The sequence below is a fragment of the Zootoca vivipara genome, chromosome 4, assembly GCF_963506605.1.
Source record: "Zootoca vivipara chromosome 4, rZooViv1.1, whole genome shotgun sequence".
NCBI classification, from domain to species: domain Eukaryota; kingdom Metazoa; phylum Chordata; class Lepidosauria; order Squamata; family Lacertidae; genus Zootoca; species Zootoca vivipara.
In genome coordinates this window covers 10,220,743-10,243,939 of record NC_083279.1, presented here as the reverse complement: position 1 = coordinate 10,243,939, position 23,197 = coordinate 10,220,743, and the positions used below count along the sequence as shown (strand labels likewise).

At 40.3% G+C, this 23,197-nt stretch overlaps 1 protein-coding gene across 12 annotated transcripts in view; it reads left to right on the top strand.

Annotated features, from left to right (window-relative positions):
- The window catches only part of MYCBP2 (MYC binding protein 2), a 136,213-nt gene that overhangs the window by 71,083 nt on the left and 41,933 nt on the right, over positions 1 to 23,197 (top strand). For 5 of the 12 annotated variants that reach the window (XM_060273338.1, XM_035116058.2, XM_060273336.1 and 2 more), the window contains 15 exons: positions 39 to 264; positions 1,192 to 1,310; positions 1,801 to 1,888; positions 3,758 to 3,810; positions 5,230 to 5,402; positions 7,955 to 8,099; positions 9,386 to 9,601; positions 10,227 to 10,282; positions 11,284 to 11,399; positions 13,274 to 13,371; positions 14,532 to 14,648; positions 15,641 to 15,781; positions 20,117 to 20,191; positions 21,116 to 21,340; positions 22,182 to 22,314. In XM_060273338.1, the coding sequence (XP_060129321.1) occupies positions 39 to 264; positions 1,192 to 1,310; positions 1,801 to 1,888; positions 3,758 to 3,810; positions 5,230 to 5,402; positions 7,955 to 8,099; positions 9,386 to 9,601; positions 10,227 to 10,282; positions 11,284 to 11,399; positions 13,274 to 13,371; positions 14,532 to 14,648; positions 15,641 to 15,781; positions 20,117 to 20,191; positions 21,116 to 21,340; positions 22,182 to 22,314 (1,981 nt within the window). The remainder of the gene's footprint in view (positions 1 to 38; positions 265 to 1,191; positions 1,311 to 1,800; positions 1,889 to 3,757; positions 3,811 to 5,229; positions 5,403 to 7,954; positions 8,100 to 9,385; positions 9,602 to 10,226; positions 10,283 to 11,283; positions 11,400 to 13,273; positions 13,372 to 14,531; positions 14,649 to 15,640; positions 15,782 to 20,116; positions 20,192 to 21,115; positions 21,341 to 22,181; positions 22,315 to 23,197) is intronic. The other 7 variants (XM_060273339.1, XM_060273342.1, XM_060273334.1 and 4 more) reach the window with 5 other exon arrangements.

The window sequence follows — 23,197 nt, the reverse complement described above, 5'->3', positions numbered from 1 at the left end:
TAAGGAGAAAATATTTTTATTTTCCAACTTTTTCTTAGGTGACATTTCCAGAATGTGTCAGGTGGATGACAATAGAATTTGACGCTCAGTGCGGAACTGCTCAGTCAGAGGATGTCCTTCGCTTGCTCATTCCAGCCCGAATCATCCAGTTTTCAGGTTTTGGACCAAAGCAGGCTTCTGTTCATGAAAATCTCAATTCATGGATAGAACTGAAGAAATTTTCAGGCTCATCTGGGTGGCCTACAATGGTCTTGGTGCTTCCAGGTAACTACATTTAATAGATATATATTAAATATAATGGATGCCTTAAATTGACTTAAACTGTAGTATTAAAAAATTCTCTGGCTTCAGCTAGATGAAATATTTGTCTGGCCTTTATGCATGTGAAGTTACAATCTGTTAAATGGTGTTATGTAATGGTGGGCTTTTTATATCAAGATTTGCATAGTGAATAAATATTTCAAATACGAATCTTTGGAAGCAGCAAGGCCTTCTTAGTGCACAGATATGTCATTTCTGCTGTGAGGATCAGCAGTGGTTGAGTGAATATGAAATCATATTGATTAACTGAGAAGAAAACTGGGTGTTGTGCTTTGATTATCTTCCACTTTTAATCCAGAACCACACCCCCTGGGCATTAATACACTGTCCAGTAGCAGGTGCTGTACCAGAATGTTGTTGTTGTTTAGTCGTTTAGTCGTGTCCGACTCTTCGTGAACCCCATGGACCAAAGCACGCCAGGCACTCCTGTCTTCCACTGCCTCCCGCAGTTTGGTCAAACTCATGTTGGTAGCTTTGAGAACACTGTCCAACCATCTCGTCCTCTGTCGTCCCCTTCTCCTTGTGCCCTCAATCTTTCCCAGCATCAGGGTCTTTTCCAGGGAGTCCTCTCTTCTCATGAGGTGGCCAAAGTATTGGAGCCTCAGCTTCAGGATCTGTCCTTCCTGTGAGCACTCGGGGCTGATTTCCTTCAGAATGGATAGGTTTGATCTTCTTGCAGTCCATGGGACTCTCAAGAGTCTCCTCCAGCACCACAATAGTACCAGAATAGTAAAGGTTAATTACTAGGGCAGGTAACAAAGAGCAGTGGTAAACAGCATGGATTTCAAATTACAGGCAGATCTTGCATTTGATGGTAGGTGAATTGTTGCCCACATTTGTTGCTTTGCTAAGTATAGTATTTCCCCTTAGGTAATGAGGCGCTCTTCTCACTGGAAACTGCATCAGACTATGTGAAAGATGAAAAGGCTTCTTTCTATGGTTTCAAGTGTTTTGCAATTGGTTATGAATTTAGCCCAGGACTTGATGAGGTGAGGATACATTTAAGTATTGCAACCTTTAAAGTTATCATAATTTTTTACATGCAGATCCATTGTATTGGTTTAGTTCATTTTTAGCCCAAAATATTTGTTAGATGTATGCATGTGAGACTACTTTGATTGTTGGCTTTTCTAGTGTGTTCTCTAGGGTATAGAAATGTGAACCAAGTTTCATCACCAGAAGGTTTTGGGGGCTTAACTGTTAGTGCAAATATCTGGACTTTATAATCCAAGTGCTGCATTAATTTTATAGGCCAGTGTTATAGAAAAAAAACATCCATTAATCTAGCCATGGTTCCCTTGCACATTGCTGAAATGCATGGGTTCTGGGTTACTGAAAATGACTTGCTGGTTGCAGAATGCTTGCCTCACCAAGCACTATAAGTGGATATATTAAGTTTGTCTTCAGGAGGATGATATGGGGGAATTTGCTGAGCTCCTAAAACTATATGTAAAATCATTTTGTCTTCTTTATTTTAAGGGTATCATTCAGCTTGAGAAAGAGCTGGCCAATTTAGGAGGAGCATGTGCAGCTGCGTTGATGAAAAAAGACCTGGCACTCCCCATTGGTATGTCTCTCTGATAGGGAGAGGTTTGTTGGATTCAGCACAAAACTAGCAACACTTGCTTTGTGTTGAGGGAGGGCAGGCAGGGATGTGCTGACAAAAATAACCGACGTGATCCAGGACTTGTGCATACTAAGCAAGATATTTTATGCTGCTGAACAGCAGCTTTCGAAGCCATATCACAAACTGCGTTTGAGATTCTCCCAAGCTTCAATACTGATTTGCCATGTGATGTGCAGGGCTGCTACTTTGATGAGGGAGAGCCAACAGGCCTGCTTGCCACGAGGAACAGATTGCTAGGCAGTTTTCTAGATTGTGGCCAGTCGGCCTAATCTGCCAGTCATTTCAAGATAGCTTAAAATGTTGTGTGTTTTTTAAATGATAACTCATAAGCTGAAATCTTTTTATGAAGATATTTTTATTCTGGTTTTTTTAAATATAAAGAGGTGCATACCCCCCCCCTTTGTCTTGACTTAGTAGGACTGAGAAGAATGACTGGCTTTTAGTTTTTTAGTAGGCCCTATCTGTGTAGTAGATTAGGCATCAAGAGAATGGTCTTTTTCTGTGGTGGCTCCCCAGTTGTGGAATGCTCTCCCCAGAGAGGCTCGCCTGGCACCATCATTACATGTCTTTAGGCACCAGGCAAAAAAATATTCCTCTTTACCCTGCTCTATGGCTATTAAATAATCCATGGACTATGAAAGAGAGGACAATTATTATGATGGACTATTATTATGATGACTATTATTAGGCTGTCTGTCAGTATGCTTTTAATAACATTTTTATCACTTATGTTCTGCATTGTGTTTTTAATGCTGTACACCACCCTGGGACCTTTCAATAAGGGGTGGTAAATAATAATAATAATAATAATAATAATAATAATAATAATAATAATAATAATACCCCGCCCTCCCCAGCCAAGACCGGGCTCAGGGGGTCTAACTCCGGATATGAAACAATTGATTAAAATACAGCTTAAAAACAAGATTAAATACAACATTAAAATGCAGCCTCATTCCAATAGAAACTCAAATCAAAAACTGTCTGGGGAAGAAAATGTCAGATCTTCACCTGGCCAACTATCCAGACAGATCCTACATGGGCCAGAAAAAAAGCCAGGGGAGTCCCCAAATATGAGTTGCATCACAGAAGGAAAAAGGAAAGAGGGGGAGGGGATCAAGTTGGTTCTAGGCCAAAGGCCAGGCAGAACAACTCTGTCTTACAGGCCCTGCGGAAAGAAATCAGATCCCGTAGGGTCCTGGTCTCATGAGACAGAGCGTTCCACCAGGTCGGAGCCAGTGTTGAAAAGGCCCTGGCTCTGGTTGAGGCTAATCTGACTCTTAGGGCCCGGGACCTCTAGGGTGTTACTATTTATGGACCTTAAGGTCCTCTGCGGGGCATACTGGGAGATACCAGATACTTAAGGTCCTCCGCGGGGCATACCAGATATTTAAAATACAGTGGCATAGGTTTTATTTGTATGGGCCTATGGCCGTAAATAAATATCTGATCTGATCAGTGGCATAGTTAAGAGTTGTACTGCATGAATAATCACTAAAAGTTAATTGTTGTAGTTGTTGTTGTTTTCCTTCCTTTCAGGGTTTCTTAATGTTAGTTTGGATATGGTTTTCCAGTCTGTCAGTCTGTTTCTTTCACCAGAAGAATCAGCCTTTAATCCCCAAAATTTTGAACTCTGTTTTCTGAGGCTCTTTTCCTAAGAGGTAGAGAGCAGGAATTCTGTCATTACTAGAAATGGGGAAGAGCCACTTACCCAGTTTATCACATGAAGTGAGGTTAGGGGAACATTAGGTATACGGATAAAACCTTAAAATGTGTTTTGATTTCATGACATTATTTACTCTATCCAAGCAGGCAATGAATTTGAAGAAGATCTTGAGATCCTGGAAGAAGCTGCTCTGCAGGTAGACAATTAACCACTGCCTTTGCAAAATAAAACATTGAGATTCTTTGCTAATTGGTACAAAACAGAAAGCACAGTGGTTTAATTTGGCTTGCTTAGGAGAACTTCAGTATGTAATAGAATTTCTCAAAGTAATAGCTACAGCAGGGGGCAAGGTCTGTGATGAGATCTCCTGAACTGGTATATACCCTGCTCCAGTTAGCCTGCTCAAAGCATCTTCTTTTCAAGATTTCTTGCCATTTAACACCCAAGATAATTCATTAAAGAAGTGGTTTCCATTTAGCTGAGAACTGTGGACCCCGTTTTTCAAAAGCCAAGCCATGGACCCCCTACTTTTGAAAATTTTGATACCTGTATGATAGTTTTGGTTACGTGAATGGTGCCATGGATCCCCTGAGCAGGTGCCGCGAACCACCAATTGGGAACCACTGCATTAGAGTAATATCATATGATCTGAAAGAGAGTTGCAGCCTTTCTTCCTGTGATCCAGCTTTGCTAGTTTACCTTATTTATTGGATTTTTAATTTTTATTTATTTGGACTAGTTATGTTCTGCCTACTAACAAAGGTTCTCAAGGCAGCTTCCAGATATTTAAAATACAGTGACATAGATAAGTGTTGTACTGCAGGTATAATCACTAAAAGTGCACATACTTGTCTCTTGGCCTAGAAATATTTTTGTGAGCTGTCCAGTATACAGCTGTTAGGATCAGCAATTTAAAGGATGGCACCAAAGGATATATTCTGAGTTACGCTGTTCAGGAAGTGCTTTGAAGGGTGCAGGTGTGGAAATCCATGGGGCCTCTTTGCTTTAGATTGCTGATAATTGAGATTTGGGTTTTAGAGGGTACCTGCTTTATAATCTTTTAGTTTTACTAGTTTTAATTTGAAATTATAATGAAGTCATTGCATTCTGTATGCATTTGATGCTCTGGGGACTTTTGATAGACTGGGCTGGCTCACATTTCCAGGTAGACCATAGTAAATGTTTAATGCCAGTTCTTCACACCTCCCCTGCTCTTGGTCTTGTCAGGTTCAACAAACCATAGCCTTGACTGGTTGTTACTTTTGAACCTGAGGCGTATGGCTTGTTTTCTCCAAAGGTACCACAAGTGGCAAGCCAAAAATAAACATTGGCTGCTACTTGTGGTTTGTTTGAACAGAAATAAATCCAAAGCCTGGGTTCAGATGACGTGACTAACCAAGGCTTGTTGTTCCTTGCTCCCAGTGGGATATGGCCAGGAGTAGCGGGGGACTGAAGTGGAGACTTTTGGGAATTCACTTTGGTTTAACATGACCTGCAGATGCAGCCGTTGGGCCCCTGTTTTACAAATAAAATAAATAATTGAATTGATTACCAAAAATCTTATTTTAAATGCAACACATGTAAACGCTAAATGATATTTCACAACCCTCTCCAGGTTTGCAAGACTCACTCCGGCATCCTGGGAAAAGGTTTAGCATTATCTCATTCACCAACTATCTTGGAGGCCCTTGAAGGAACTCTCCCTCTGCAAGTACAAAGCAATGAACAATCATTTTTGGAGGATTTCATTTCATGTGTACCAGGATCAAGTGGTGGACGACTTGCAAGGTATTGTTATTGCCAAGTTACATCCATGAGCACCTCTTATTACTGTGCTTTAGTTATGAATAAATAAGACCCACAAGCACAACAGCGCCAAAGTATTCCTTCCATTATTCCTTATTTGTTACTTTGAAAAGCGTGCATTTCCCCTTCCACATTTAATTGCCTTTGGAGTTTTTTTTTAAAGTACCGTGTTTCCCCTTTTTTAAGACACCGTCTTATAACTTTTTTTCCTCAAAAAAACACAGGGCGGCTTATTTTTGGTGGGATGTCTTATTTTTTTATTATGGTTTTTATTACCTTACGGTCTCCTTGGCCAGGCCAGGCCGCTGGCTCAGGGCGCTGCTGGGCGCTGCACACGGCGCTGCTGGGCTCTGTCCTACCTGACAAGGCTGTTGTATGTATTAGAACAATACAATGTATGCAAAAATGTAGTTTGTTAAGGGTTGGCTGGGAACTGTAAATTTATGAGGAGTAAACTACTGTATAATGCCCAGAATTCTTTGAGGGAAAGCAAGTTCTTTGAATGTGCATGAGATCTGAGTTAATGCTGCATGCAGTCTACTTTTGCAGTGGGAAGACTTTCCTAGGAAATAAAGATCAGACAGAAATCTGTCTATTTTCTGCTGATGTAGCTTTTCTCTCATTTATTTCTATCACCTACCGGTAAAGCAGAGGATATGCTGTTGACAGGATGGGCGTATGGGGAAAAAAAGAGAGTGAAGAAGAAGAAGAAGAAAGGGGCAAGGGTGCTCCGAGCTGCTGAGCACTCGGTGCGCTCCAGCAGCTGGTTCAGGGTGGCGGGCCACTCCGCCTGGCGCTTCGCCTGGCGCTGCTGCGCGCTCGGCGATGCCGCACGCTCGGCGATGCCGCGCGCTCGGCGATGCAGCAGCGGCGGTTCTGGGCGGCAGGGAGGAAGGCTCCTCGGCCGGGCTCGGCAGAGGCCCAGCCGCTGGTTCTAGGGCTCCGCTTGGCGCTGCCGCGCGCTCCGAGTACTCAGCGCTGCCGCAGCCGCCGGTTCCGGGCGGCGGGGTGGAAGGCTCCTCGGGGCTCAGGGGCTCCGCTTGGCGCTGCCGCGCGCTCGGCACTGCAGCAGCCGCCAGTTCCGGGCGGCGGGGTGGAAGGCTCCTCGGCCAGGCTCGGCAGAGGCCTGGCCACAGGCTCAGGGGCTCCGCTCGGCGCTGCCGCGCGCTCGGCGCTGCAGCAGCCGCCGGTTCCAGGCGGCGGGGTGGAAGGCTCCTCGGCCGGGCTCAGCAGAGGCCCGGCCGCTGGTTTGGGGGCTCCGCTCAGTGCTGCCGCGTGCTCCGAACGCTTGGCGATGCCGCGTGCTTGGCGCTGCAGCAGCCGCCGGTTCCGGGCAGTGGGGTGGAAGGCTCCTCGGCCGGGCTCAGCAGAGGCCTGGCCGCTGTTTCAGGGGCTCCGCTCGGCACTGCCGCGCACTCCAAGTGCTCGGCGATGTTGCGTGCTCGGCGCTGCAGTAGCAGCCGGTTCCGGGCGGCGGGGTGTAAGGCTCCTCGGACAGGCTCGGCAGTGGACCAGCCGCTGGCTTGGGTGCTCCGCACGCTTGCTGCTGCAGCAGCCGCCAGTTCCAGGCCCTGAGCTGGCAGGCACGGAGGTACGTCTTATTTTCGGGGTATGTCTTACATTTTACAAATGTTTAAAATTGCTGCCCTGGCTTACTTTATGACTACGTCTTAAAAAAGGGGAAACACGGTAAGTACAGGAAAGGGCTGACATCTTGAGTCTTTAGAATGAAATACAGTGGAACCTTGGTTTATGAACACCTCGGTTTATGAATTTTCGGTTTATGAACGCTGCGGACCCATCTGGAACGGATTAATTCACTTTCCATTACTTTCAATGGGAAAGTTCGCTTCAGTTTATGAATGCTTCAGTTTATGAACAGACTTCCGGAACCAATTACACCCATGCTTCGGGTTAAGTACGCTTCAGGTTGAGTACTCCGCGGACCCGCCTGGAACGGATTAATCCACTTTCCATTACTTTCAATGGGAAAGTTCGCTTCAGTTTATGAACGCTTCAGTTTAAGTACTCCGCGGACCGTCTGGAACAGATTAATCCACTTTCCATTACTTTCAATGGGAAAGTTCGCTTCAGTTTATGAACGCTTCAGTTTATGAACAGACTTCTGGAACCAATTGTGTTCATAAACCGAGGTACCACTGTATAGCACAAATGCTATATAAATCTAAGTCTTAGCAGGGGTGTTTTAAACTAAGATCTTGTTTTTGATAGCTTTATCTTGCTTCATGTAATGTATATGATTCTGATTTACAAGGGGTTGGATTAGATGATCCTCGGGGATCCCTTCCAACTCCACAATGCTGTCTTGTTCTGTACCCCACTTTGATATTATTTCCCCAAGAACACAGGGCAGGAGTCAACTAAGGAACCCTAACAGCAGCAAGGCTTCCCACCTCCCCACATGCCCCTCAAAATTTCCTCTGGGGGAGTTGGGAGAATGTAATAGTGTGACATTGAACTCCACCAAATGAGTTATACGTATATGTTAAATGGCTTTATCTTTCCTGTTTTAGATGGCTTCAACCAGATTCATATGCAGATCCCCAGAAAACATCCTTGATTCTGAATAAAGATGACATACGATGTGGCTGGCCTACTATTATTACTGTGCAGACAAAAGACCAGTATGGTGATGTTGTTCATGTGCCTAATATGAAGGTAACTTTTAAAAGGTGGTTTTCCTGTCATCGATTGCTTGATCTCTATGCAATCTATATATAAAAAAATGTAAACTGGGCATGTGGGTGGGTTTCCACTTTTCTCTGAAACCGCTTGACCGATTACGTTCAAATTTTGACACAACGTCCAAAGCGAATGTGAGAGTGACCATCATCATCATCCTTTTTATTTGACCGTCAGTCAGAAAAAGATACATTTATCCATACAAGGTTAAAACACCTGAAAGGGTTTTTAAACGCAGCCAACAATAAAAAAGGGCTAAACAGATAGCCCCAAATCAATACAGTCAATTTTAGTCTTACGACGCTTGAAAGCTAAAAAAAGAAATTTGGCACCAAGGAGGCTGTATTTCTAGTAGCATTATTCAGCAAGTATAAAACCTGATTTTCTCTGGGTAGAAAGCTAAATTGGAGTAGAAGTGGAGCTATAAGATTTTGCCTAAGCTCTGTGTAAGAAGGGCAAGTTAGGAGAATATGTTTGTGGACTCGACCACGCCCATGGCACAATGACATAAGAGTGACCATATACAGGTTGCGTAGACAGATGTCACACCTGGGCCACGTAAAAACCCCAAAACCCCATGTTCCAGAACTCACAAATCGCCCTCAAGTGCATGCTGGGAGCACAGGAGATGTAGCAAAACAGCGCCCTCTAGTGACAGCTACACTGGTACTGCAGCTAGGAAAGCTTCTCTCTCCACAGCATCTCGGCTTCGCTTTCCAGACTGGGCCGAGTAGAGGTGGGGGCTCGCCTGGGTGGGGGATGGGGGGAGGAGGGGGCGGGATAGGTCATGGGTCGAGACAGGGTGGGGCCAATCACATGGATAAGCCGGGGGTGGGGGTAGGAGGGGGTGGCATACCTCATGAGTCGGGACAGGGTGGGGACAACCACAGGGATGAGCCGGTGTGTGTGTGGAGGGGATGGGATAGCTCATGGGTCGGGACAGGATGGGGGGAGTCACAGGGATGACCCTGTGTAAACAGAATACACGTAAAACGTTTCAACAAAATGAAGGGGGACTCTGAGGGTCCATTTAGCAGACTGACCCACAGCAACATGTGGCCGGGCCAGCTAGTTTGGAATAAAACTAGCACAAAGTCTCTCAACTCGCCCTCTGCAGATGTGTGAAATAGTTTTGTTTTTCCTGTATTTTGAGGAAGAAGCAGATACTTTCCCACGATATTTTGGATAACCCTATTGCTACCTGTTTTGTGGTATTTAATGGTATTAAATATATCCTCACCTTTCCTGTTTAAATCTGGCAGGTGGAAGTCAAGGCAATTCCTGTTTCCCAGAAAAAAAATTCCTTGCAGCAAGAACAGGCAAAAAAACTTCAGCGCATACCAGGCAGTCCCGCAGGTGCTGCTGCTGCTTCCTCCACTGATATGACTTTCGGAGGACTTCCTGCTCCAAAACTCGATGCCTCTTATGAACCAATGATAGTGAAGGAAGCTCGCTACATTGCTATTACAATGATGAAGGTAAACTGCTACTTAAGGCATACATTTTTCCAATCCTGTCTAGTGAACAAAGGGACTCGAAGACTAACTAGAAATCTAGTGGGGTCAACATGTTTCCCTTTTTTATGTCGGTGGGTATTCTTTACTGCTTTTATAAAGAACAAGATTGTTCTTTATTTAAAAAATTCCATTGTAGAGGTGGCACGTGATTGTACTTTCAAAATCTTTTACTCAAACTAGCTCACTTCAAGTCTGGAAATCCGTCTGCTCCTGCTGTTGGAAATGATGGAAGCTTGACTTAAGTGTGTTGGTGTGGTATATTCTCTACGTCTTTACAGTTTTAATTAGGCGGTGTTTCTTGGCATTCTCACCAGATAGACCAGGGTGTAATGAGGAAAAAAACCCACTTTATTCCAGAATGGCCAGTCCAGTTATATGAGAGTTCCAAGTTCAGAAGCTTGCTGAATGAAGCCACTGACTATCTAATAAACCCCTTTCCCGTTTGGATTATTCTCTTCAGGGATGGGAGTATGTAATTTTACCCATTTCTGATTATTTTCTGTGTGCTATTCGAGCTGAGGAACCAGGTTGTGAGTCTCAATTAGTATCGCAGCAGACGTAATTTGATACGCTCTTTGCTTTATAGGTCTATGAAAATTATTCTTTTGAAGAGTTGCGCTTTGCTTCACCAACACCTAAGAGGTAATAATTTTGTGCAAAATGTAACATTTTAAATTATATTCTCTATAATTTTTAAAACTGACTTCATGTGAGCATTTGACGTTTTCTCCCCCCCCCCCCAAAACAGTTTTTGTTCTGGGCTTCCACTGCATTTTAAGTTGTATTTTAATCCTGCTTTTGAGTTGTATTTCAATCAATTGTTTTTATACCTGACGTTAGCTGCCCTGAGCCTGGTCTTGGCTGGGGAGGGCGGGGCACAAACAAAATTTATTTATTTATTTATTTATTTGATTTCATATGGGCTTATATTAAAAGAAGATGCCCCTTCCCAAATTGTAACAGCAGGTTCTCTAAATCTCTGGAGCAGTTTTTGAATGGATGTGAAAGGGACTGTAGGGGGTGAAGTTCTTGTTCTTCTGCCTGTTAAAACACACTTTTATTGTACTTGCCTTATGCTTGGGGTAAAGCTGTATTTGAAACTGAGTTGTTAGTTCCTTCTTCATTTGAATTTATTTACGCATTTTTATCTTCAGTGACTCTTTTCAAAACGTTGTGTTTTGTCAGAATGAAACCAGGATCAAATTGCTATAGGTTTGTTTGGGAGCATCTATGTACTTGGTGGACTAAGTTTTTTTGTTTTTTGTTTTAATAATGGCAACCTGCATGCCATCTCACAAAACCATTTTTGAAACTTCCCTTAGTTTTAAAAGTTGGAGGGCGGTGGAATGCTGCTGTTTGATAAAGGTACACAGTTGGTTGACGTTTAAATATGAAATGTTTTGATTAGATGGCATGATTGCTTTGGTTTTCCGTTTGTGTTTTTTCGTTCTTCTTAAATATAATTTCATTGACGTTATATTATTACTTTGTAGCCAAGACTATTTTACATCAAACAAGCTTGCATGTAAAGAGAAACGAAGATACAGTACTAGATTTTCTAAGCATAGAGCTGGCAACCTCAATTGATATTCAAGCAGTGGGCATTATGTTGTCATTTCAGTATCCCTTTTTTTCCTCCCTAGACCAAGTGAAAACATGTTGATAAGAGTCAACAATGATGGAACTTACTGTGCTAACTGGACTCCAGGAGCAGTTGGTCTCTACACCATTCACGTTACCATTGATGGCATTGAAATAGGTACATAAAAGTCTGTATGTTTGTATGATGTCAAAAATGTCAATGCACCCATAGCGATATGTCAGAACATGGAAAGAGAGAGAGATTTAAAAATTTATCATAATGTTTTCAGGGCATATAGCCTCTTCTTTTTACTCAAAAGGATATTAAAATACTTGAAAATAAAACAATTCCAAAAATTTGTCGGAGCACATAGTTGGAAAATGCGTTGATAACAGTGTATGCGTACATTTTAGCCTAAGTTAATTGTAGCAAATGCAGTCTCTTACCATAGTGGCCGATTATCTCTCTACCTCTGCGCTAGTTGGTGGAGCTCTCTCCCACTTCCACAGATGGAGACTGAGTCCAGGCTCACTTTGTGTGCAGCCTCAAACAGTCGTTTATGACTGAAATGTCAACTGAGTTTTTTTGCTGTCCAACTGTACTTTGAACGACAAGATTTTCTCATATGTTCCCTGTCTAGAGATGTAAAATTTCCAGAAATTTTGAATCTAGGGAAAAAACCCCAGGGTTTTTTCCGGAAAAAAATGAAAATGTTCGGAAAAATTGGAAAAAAATCTACATTAGCACTTCTTTTTTCTTTTCCAGGTTGAAAGTCATTCTGTTACTTTAGAAACATAAATTATAACTATGGACAATTTTAATGGGCATAAAATTATCACAACTAGCTTTTTTAAAATATAGTGTATCCAAACAGGAACTTATCATTCATCACTGTTTGCTATGCAACATGCTTACTCCACCTCCCATGTTTTGCCCATGAGACCTTATGTATTAACTCACACTGATGTGTGTGGTCTGTTAACCACTTTAGCTACTACTATATGTTTAAATTAGTTTATTTCACTTTTTAAAGACTGTTTTACAGCATTTAATGTTTAAAATATTTTAATTTCTTTTTTTCCCTTTCATAACACTTCTCTGATTGCCACGACTACACATATGCTTTCAGGCCCTTTTTGTTGCTCTATACCAGGCATCCCCAAACTGCGGCCCTCCAGATGTTTTGGCCTACAACTCCCATGATCGCTAGCTAACAGGACCAGTGGTTGGGGAAGATGGGAATTGTAGTCCAAAACATCTGGAGGGCCGAAGTTTGGGGATGCCTGCTCTATACAGTATTTTCTTCCAGTTCTTTGAAGCCTAGTGAAGAGGAACAGAACCAATGCATACCACATGCATGCAAAAACAAAACTGAAACCTTTTTCTTTTCTGGTGACAACAGCACCTCCTAAAGGAAGAAATGTATCTTGTTCTTGCATTGGAGAGTTCAGTTTGTAACCTAGGACTTGCTTGTCCTCACAGAAATTAGAATAATCTGATACCATACATATTTTTTTTAATGATTTATAAAATATTTGAACCCCTTATCTTAAAATATTTTATTCATCATGTTAAAATAAAAGATTCCATAAACTATTTTTTATTTTTCCTATTTTTCCAATTTTTCAGAAAACTCAAAAGGATTCAGGAAAAAAAGTGAAAAAACGTTTTCCCCCCAGAATTTTTCCAGGTTTTTCCCGGGCATTCACATCTCTAATCCTGTCATGGGATGCTGGAGTTCCCTGTTTTGTGAGCAGTCCTTTAAATCCTTGACAAGGAGTTATGTTTATATACACATTTCTTCCAAATAATATTTTGACAGATACTACTCCTCTCCATGAGACTTTGACATTTTTAATATCATGAAAAGATTGAGACAGGTTAATTGCTTGTGATGCTTTATAATCAGTTGTAGCTGATTATTTCACTTAACCAGCTTGAATTTTACCACATTGCAAGACCTGAATGTAACACACTTCAGAATAAAATAACTTTCAAACACTTACTTAGACTTCTTATATACACTTCATGGTAATTTTCTTAATTTTCAGATGCTGGACTAGAAGTGAAGGTTAAAGATCCCCCAAAAGGAATGATACCACCTGGCACCCAGTTGGTAAAACCGAAAGCAGAGCCTTTACCAAATAAGGTATAAGAATTAAAACATTTAAAATATTTTTTGAAATTACATTAGTGCATGTAAATACATGACCTATATTATCTAATATTTTAAAACTCCCAGAGCTCAAGGGTCCAGTCCCTAGTTTAGATGGACTAACAGTTTAACTTCAAGGTAGCATTATATGTTTAAATGATGAAGGGAAATTGCTAAAACAGGAAAGAAGAAAATTGTTGTATATTGTTAAAGATTTCCTCCTGATACTCAATTCTGACTCCTTGGCAAACATACACAAATCAAATGTTTTTTTCGAAACCTGTTTCTTTCATTTTATTTGTTATGTTAGGGTGGAGATGGCTCTGCATTCTTACATTTATACTGGTTATCATAACTGTTTCACTTACATACCCCTTGGCTAGATGGTGCTTGACTATGTTATTCCCATCTTGCATAGGTGATTTTTCAGAAATGAATAGCTTTGGGGTGTGTGTGTATTGTGACCAAGGCATGGGGGAGGAAGCATTAACCCTGTGACGGTCCCAGTCACAATCTATTCGCAATGGCAGGAAAGCTTTCGACTTCATAAGAATAAGGCATGTTCCTATAAACTTCTCAGTATCCCCAGGACTCCAAAACAAAGTTCTGCTTCGTGTTTTTTTTAAGGCATCCAGATTTAAGTGCAGTTCTAACATGAGTTATGTGGGGATAGGTCTCACCAACATCATTAGGATTTGTACATGAAAAACCAGAGAAGCAGATGTTAAGTCCTAGTGGTTGCTTTGTTGCCCAACAGCTTTTTAGAACAGGAGTAGCTCCTGTCGGTTTTACATACATGCATTTACAACTAGGCTGGAATATCCCAGTCTCTCATCTCATTCAGTTGACAGTGACTACTGTTTATATCTGATTTAAAGTAAACTGTGAATATCTATTTCTGTTGGTCAATGTGTGTTTGAGTGACTTTTATAACAGCCTTATTTTTCCATGGCTTCCAAAAGAGAACAGACTTTGATTTTTTGTTTTGTTTCTTGTTCATCTGTCTGGGTGAGCTTTGCAGCTGACTATAGCTGTTAGGAGGCTTTCCTCTTGAGCTCTGTGGATTTCCATAATCTGAAGCTGTATCTTTATTCTCTTTTTTTAAGAGCCCTTTTCCAGGTTTCTCTGCCTTACTGTCTCTTTGCTTCTCTTAGGTTCGCAAATTTGTGGCCAAGGACAGTGCAGGGCTGCGTATCCGTAGTCACCCTTCCCTTCAGAGTGAGCAGATAGGCATAGTAAAAGTCAATGGATCCATTACCTTTATTGATGAGGTAACTTGCAATAAATTTATATGGATATGAGATCTAGATTAAATTACCACTTGCATATACAGACCAGAATCCAGAGAACGCCATGACTAATCTCACATGGATTTTGAACTTCAGTGTTTCGGGCCAGGAGCCATGCTAGGCCACAGAAGCCTTTTTGAAATGGAATACTTTCAAAAGCAATTTGTGATATGGGGGCCTGCTGTTCACAGGAGAAAAATCTTAAATGCTACTTGAGTGCATGTTCTGGGTATTTGCCACAAAAGTTAGATAAAAGGACATGTACTTGCATCAGGCCATATGATTAACCAGCCATTTTGCTTTCTGTGTTGCTTTAAACTCATGCTACAGACTGCAAGATTGCTTTTTGGCGAAATTGAGGTAGATATTTATTTATTTTATCCTGTTAACCTTTTAAAGTTTCTGTTGATTTTTCAGAAATGAAATGTTTCATTTTTAGCTTTAAAAGAAGTCATCCATTTCTGAAAACAATCCATTTATATTTTACAAAGAATTGGAATGTTTCCTTTGTAGCTATTACTTTGTAAAATAAAAACCAGCTCTTTGCAGTAATTTTTTTTAAAATGATTGCAAATCATTGTGAGCATGGCATAATTTGGTTCCTTAATATGCCTTTTAAACGTTGCATTTCCAGCCATTCTTTACCTTCATAGTAAAAATTATTTTCACGATCTGATCCTGAGACACATGTTGCTTTCAAGTTGCTGTTTGCAACAGTGGTACATCAGCTGCTTTTCTGGAGTGGTGTCCCATATCACGATGCATTGTTGTAGATACATTAGGAAGTTGCTCTTTAAATACATTTCTTCTTAATTCATCCCTAATATTCATCTGCTTTAAATTTCTTGAGCCTTTTTTAAAAGCTTTAGTTAAATAGGCCAAATGTTTACCTCCCATGCAGCTGTATTATGCTAGATCTTTAATCTGTTATCATCTGCTGCTTAAGTAGCCTGGCTTGTGTTTACTCTTCATAGATTCACAATGATGATGGTGTATGGCTACGGCTGAATGATGAGACAATAAGGAAATATGTTCCAAATATGAATGGTTACACTGAAGCCTGGTGCCTTTCCTTTAACCAGCATCTTGGCAAGAGCCTTTTGGTCCCTGTTGATGTAAGTAAAATACAATTTTGAAGAATATTATAGTGCACTCATTCATTCAATCATTTTTTTAAGGTTGTCATCATTCATTCATCCATCTCATCTATAAGGGTAATCATTCCCATTAACCAATTTTAGGTCCTGTAACATCAACAATAATGCTGATGATGAAGCAATTCAGGTTTTTGAAAGTATTTTCCCCCTCCTCCAAAGGAGGCAATTAGCTGTTGGAACCTTAGCTAAGGTGGGACTGTGCTATCATCTGAACCCTTTATATTTGACTAATATGTAACATAAATGCATATCCTGTACTGCTTGTGCTGTAGTTTCAAAAGCAATTTGATCAAAGTGTTATAAAGACCCGCTGCTGCCAGAAATATTTCTTTCTTATTTGGATACCATACTGATACCATTTTTCTACAATGGGAAGTGACCCCTCAAGCAATACGTCTAGGTACTTTAAGATTATTAGAGTTTTTTAAATAATAGTTGGATATGCTATAGTAATTTATTCTTACTTGTATGGGTTTAATTTGTCATCTCACTTAACTGTGGTATATTGGCATTCACTAACCCTGATTTCAAATCTGGCTTAGGGCTGTCAAGGAAGGGTGGCAAATTGCGCTTGAAAGGGGGAAATTGTGTGAAGTTGTGCTTGGGTTATATCTACACCAGCCCATAGCAAATATATATATGTGTGTGAAAGAGATTTGGTTAAACTGAAACTGATAAAATATGTCTTGATTCGGTCACATTATTGAGGACCTGCTGTGAGAGAACTCTGAAATATTGAATAAGAGTATTTACTACACTGTCATTACTGACTGTAACATATTATAGATACCACTGATTTAAGATACTGCATCTGTAAGGAGTTAAGAATAGGGAAAGGTAGTTTTTACTGCTGGTAGAATTTGTTCAGTACATCTTCATTATTACTTTATGAAAGGGTGTGGAAATATAATGGCACAGGTTCAAATATGTGAATGGACAAAGCTGACAGGGCAAGAGATAAAAGACATTGGAAAGCCTGTCATTTTCATTGAAAGAGGGCTTTGAATGAAGAAGAACATATATATGAGAACATATATATGCAAAGCTACAAACAGTGGTAGCATGGAAACAACAGGTTGAATCAAAGGCAAGTGCGACCAGAGTTCTACTTACACAACACCCTCTATCCACATGCCCCCAAAATCTGCTCCAGAGGATTCCCCAACCTTCTGAACCTGATTTTGATGGTGGGGCTGCAGAGGAGAGGCGGATGAGGGTGTTCTTTTGTGGGAGTCTCTTGCACAGGTGGGACTGCACCATTGGATACAACCCGGTGCTTCCGTAGGGTGTGTTGCATTAGTGAGCTAGTTAGTGGCTTCTAGTGGGAAAGTTTTATGATGATAGCAACCACTTGCTTCAAGGGAACCTCTTTTAAAGGTGGAAGAGTATACTGCTCCAACTTAAGTAATAAGCTACCTTCTTAAAAGGTCAGGGACATTTTACCGGCTTGAAGGCATCATAGTGATCTAACCAAGTCACATTTGTACATTAAAATAATAATAATAATAGTTCCTTCGTGTGCATTTGACAGTTGAGAAAGGTTAAGCAGATTGGTGTGTATTTTTGAGATGAATGGCAAACCTCTGCATTTGTGACAGGGTAGAACTGGGAACCTTCCGACTTGTGTTCTGCTGTCCTGTGTGATGACCCAACAAGGAATGTTCCCTAGGTTATGATATGTGCTCAGTTTCCAGCATTACTCCAGCCACTAGTGACCCATCCATACCCATTGGTTACTGCTGACCTGATAGTGGCTATAGTACAAAGTCTTTGATTTTTGATTGTTTATGGACCACAGTCATTCCTGGCTATGCCTGCTTAGTTGCTAAATGTAGCCTTGGCTGTCTGCATACATGCTGAATTTTCTCTTGGATTTTAGTTGTAGACCTGTGCCTTTCGCTTCCCTTTTCTTAGGCTGATGAGGCCTAGCACCCAACAGTTTTATTATTGGTTCGTGATCACTTCTTCAAATATATTTGTAAAACTTCCGATTTTGGCAGCATGGCTATGCTGGTCATCTTCTTATCATTGCTTTTGGGGAGTAGTAGCTAGGAAGAAAACTCTAGCTTAAGTGCTCCTTTTATACCATACTTTGCAAATCTAAAATGCTAATACCTAGGAATTTCAGTACTACTACTTTCTTTCCTTTCATCTCTCTTCTTAAAAGAATGACAGTCCAGAGAGCTTGCTTAACAGTTTCCTTGTTTAACTCCAATATACGGTGGTCAGGGACATAATAAGAGTTGTACAGGTCTGTATCACTCCTAGGTATCTTGATTTCTGTACAAAAAAATCCCTTAGCGGCACACAGAAATGGAAGTGTGGCTATGTCTAGATCTCTTCAGAGGAAAGCTGTTCTAAAAACAAGGTTGCACCATGCAAATTTTGAAATAAAAGCACTGTGCTGTAGTTTATTGATGTGTTGAAGGCAAACATTATTGTTGAAAAGTTTATCTTTTAGACTTAACAACATAAAATATTTGTGAGAAATTGAAAGCTAGGAGCACTTCTTTGCAGATTGGATTTGTAAAGAATGTATACTGACAACTTAAAGGTGTCTGGCAAATACTAACATTGAATGAGTAGGAATGTCAGTTCCATATTGGAAGCTTTCTATTGTGCTTGATGCATGCACATTCTTTAAAAGTGACGGAGAAGATTATATGTTAGAAAAACATGGAATCCTAACGCTTACACAAATAAATGCATCCATTTTCAATACTCATTGCAGTCACCACTTGCTTCTGACCTGCTAATTTCATTTTCATTGCTTTTTGCATAATTCATATATCACAATAATAATAAAAGTGTATGTTTCAAAGAGCACCCTGGGACAATATTTTGATGTTGTTTTATGTGTGGAAAGTCTGCTGTCTAACCTCTTATTCAATTTTTTTAAATTAAATCTCATCTAAAATTTGCACAACTTACTCCAACAAATGTTGTATTTTTAGATGTGTACAAAATTGATATATTTCATTGACCCATTTGAACAAAAAGGTCATCAGCCACCTTATTTGTGTAAGTACTGGATTTATTTACAAGATCAAAACAGCCCCACCTGTGAGTGGAAAATGCTTCTGATGGGTAGGGGAGAGGGATTTCCCATTTTTTTTATTTTCAGTTTCAACTCTTTGTACCTTTTCAGTCCTGCCCTAAACTTCAATAGCATTTTTTGGGGGGGTGGGGTGGGGGGATGTGAGACCTCAGTGCCTGCATGGAATATTATGCATGGCTACAAGTATCTCATCCAAAATGGATGTGCTGGACAATTACTTTTTTTGTAAAACAAAACCTGTCATCAAACTAATCTGGCCACTTTTCCTTAAAAGAACATGTATTTAGAGAGAAATTATGTATGACCTGAACATGACCCCAGTTGTAACTAAATGGAGATTGAGTTAAACTGCCAAATTCCTTATTTTATGTGTTACTCATTTTGTGTGGGTTTTTAAAATGTATTTTTAAAAGCTGGTTAAAGTGTTTGGTACGTTTCCCCATCTGCCTAATGTCAGTCTTCAAAAATAAATGGGGAAATGGCTGAGCTAAATAACAGTTTTTCTTCCAAATATATTAGACTAGTACAAAAACTAGCAAGGTACCAAAATCAACATATTTTAATGTGTGCATCCCTTATCCGTCTTAAAGTGGTAAATACATTTCTTTTATTTCTTTCTTCTTTTTTAGAGTACTCTGTGTTTCACATGTTGGTGTATTTTGTTACTATGGTTTTGGATACATGGCATTTTGGTGCTTTCCAAAGTTTTCTGAGTACTGATAGCTACGTTTTAAACCTTTCCAGTTGCAAATAGGTGGCTGAGTGTCCACACAATCTTTTCCCTCTCTCCGCCTCCCCATGCCCCCCCCTACCCCCGAAAAAGAAAACAAATCTTCACAAAGTGGCAGACTGTCTTTCATAAAACAAATCTGGCTTTTGATAGGACTTGTATTCTCATTCAGACAGGAGAATGGGAATTGCCTCTCACAAAACGTGTTAAGCTCTATATAAAAGAATCTTTCTATTCAGCGAATGGCATGACACACTACATCATTTAGAGCTGTCAGTATAAGCTGTTTGTCTTCAACAGATTGTTTCTCCCATGATGAACAGTGGGCTCAGCTGACTTCATTTTAAGAGTACCTTTTTGCGAAAAGAAATGATTGTTGTTTGCAAGGATGCAGAAAAAATAAAATAAAATAAAGCAAATATTCTATTCATCTCTTAATTTCTTCTGCTGCTGTCTTAATGCTCCAATTCTCTGTTGATATGTGTCTATCTTAAACTTTACATAGAATATCTTTAATGCTAGCCAAGGAGTCAGGGATTTGGACTTGTTCTCATGGACTTCTAAACCTTTCCCCCCTCAGGTGAGTTTTCTTAACTGTCAGGATGAGTCTCTTGTGTACAAGTATTTTGGGCATTGTGGAGTATGAGCCATCTAAACATTCAAATTGGTGGTTTTCAGACTTTCAAGGATACTATTTCCACATTGACATCTGCTGAGCAATTGCTTCACGCTGCTGGAGACTCTGATGTGTCCTAATGCGCATGCTCAGCATTCATTGGTACTTACCAATCCTGTTAGATCCCACCATCGATCTGCAGGAATTGAGGGCACCTACCTAGAACACATGCCACACTTCCCTGTAGCTGCACACAGCAGCAGAAAGCTGGCAATGACTGGCAAGCTATTCTTTGGCAAGCTTGCCTACCATTACTATTCTCCTGGAAGAATTGGTTAACAAACTTCCAAATAACATATTTGTTCGCAAAAATGCAGAGAATATGCAGCATTAATTCATTTAGGTAATATCAATTTACATTCTGCAGAAGAAGGCTCATATGTGATGCTTTATAGCTTGGTGTTGAATGTATCCAACAGTTGCATAAATACCCTCTACCAACCCCCCCCCCTCTTTCTTGCACTCTCCTGCATGAATACTTTTACTTGGCCATAGTCTTGTGTGTTAATTCCTGTGTTTGTATCATCTTTCTTAATCATGGCGGAAGAATTGCTCCAAATGTTCATGTTGCAAATGTGTGCCTTTTATTTTTATATATGTACTTATATCATTCATTCTTCGTGTTCAGCAGTAATATAGTGAGTATTGCAAGTTCAGTTCCTGTCTTATATGGAAAATGATAGCTTAACATGTGCTCTGTTAAGTGTTTTAGGATGAGACCTTAGTTATTTCAGGTCTAACAAAGAGTTGGGCTTAGTTGAAAAGTACAAAGGCATTATTAACAGGAATTTATTTATTTATTTGGTTTTTTTGTTCTAAAATTTTCAGGAGTCTAGATCTAACACAGATGACTTTTTCAAAGACCTAAACTCACACTGCCCTCAGGAAGCGGTAATGCAGGAACCAGATATGCCGTTCATTCGTGGTGGGCCTGGAGTATATAAGGTAGTGAAGACCGGCCCCTCAGGTCACAACGTCAGAAGCTGTCCCAACCTTAGAGGTATCCCCATTGGAATGTTAGTTCTGGGAAACAAAGTCAAGGCAGTGGGCGAGGTATGGATCCTTGTAGCTTCAGTTCTTATCTTCATAGATACTGGTTTATAATAGTAGCAATCGTAAGAAAAGCAGCTATCCTACGCAAGGTTTGCTTTTCCGCCCTTGGTTGCAAAGTGTTGACTTCCTAAAGGTTGTTTATGCTGTAAACTGATGCAAACCACTTTTGCCTTTGTCATATATTTCATTATCAGACATTGATTGAACTTGTACACTTGCTTAAAATGTGGGTTTATTAAAGGACAATGTTTAATGCATATTTCAGAGTTTACCAATGAATTATTGTTGGGGATACAACAGAACTCAATTATCTTATTTCTTGGTATTGATTCAGCTGTTGCATGCAGTTGATCGTGCTTTGGTGCTCTCCTATTGCAATGGGCTTGAGGATGTAGTGTGTCATGCTATGATTTTTTCTCAAACAGCACACAGGACATGATAGCAACTTTGTGAATATTAAATACCTGGTGTCAATGCCAAGCTTTCTCTGCTTCATGTGTCAAATAAATAAATAAAAATTCGACCCTTGCATTCTATCGGGTATCAAATGCTATGTGTATCTGGACGCTTGTTTGGTGCTCTGTTTATTCTTTTCTTCTGAATATAATCCAGTCTTAACACACTGAAGATACTAATCATCTTAAACCTTCTATGAATACAAATGCTTTTTATTCTTCCTTATTCTTCTGCACTTTGTCTGTTGCCTTTCCATGACAGAAAAGAGCCTCTTTTTCACATATGGAAACATTTTGCTGCATCTCATTGGTGGATAATTTGAAAAGTAAATTAAATGTGCCTCTCTCTCTATGTGTGTGTGTGTGTTTGTGTGTGTATGTACCAGGTGACTAATTCTGAAGGGACATGGGTGCAGATGGATAAGAACAGCATGGTAGAGTTCTGTGAAAGTGATGAAGGCGATGCGTGGTCCTTAGCTAGAGACAGAGGTGGAAACCAATATCTCCGGCATGAAGATGGCAAGTCTCCTTAATTTTTACAAAAAGATAGAAACGTAAGCACACAAACAATACAAAGCAGAGATGTAAATAATCTAAGGATTTAGCATAAAAAACCCAGAAAGAACAGAGGAGTGTACTGGTACCCAAAGTTCTTCATTTAACAGAGGTATGTGGCCATATTCTTGTGCTAGTTTGAGCTGACCAGGTGAATCTTCCCAAGTTAAAGAGTCAGAACAGTGTTTAAAATATTTGAAAGGAAATCCTAAACATTGTGAACAATTTAGAAGGCAAAGTGTTTTATTAAGGTAGTCTAAAGTGATGTACGTTTACCATGGAATGACTTCTAATAGTTTATTGGAGTGAAATCGGGCATAGGACCATGGAAGCCCTTTTCATGCATTAATTGTGAGGAAGGGGGCGGCCACTCATAGACAAGGCCAAACAGGATTGCACTCCTGACCCCACACAATGGGGATGGCTTTGGCATCCAAGCAGTGGGAACAGATGTCTGAGAAGGGGAAACCTGTGTCTGTAGGTTTGTACAAGAGTTGGAATTCTGATCACACAGGGTTCCAGCTCCACTATCAGCAAATGCGGGTATAAATAAAATTTATTTATTTATTTATTTATTTATTTATTTATTATTATTATTATTATTATTATTGGATTCCCTTTCTCAGATGTGCACCCACGGATATTGGATGAGGGACCCTGCTGCCCCTTTCTGCACATAGACACTCAAGGGGGGCGCACGGCTATAGTCTAATTTTAATTTAGAGAAGACATGTTACTACTACTTTAGTGATTTATTAATTGAAACCTTCATTCCTGTGTACATATATTTTGGTCTTCATTCCCACTCTAAAGACATAAATTACATTCTGAAGCAGTTTTGTGTTTG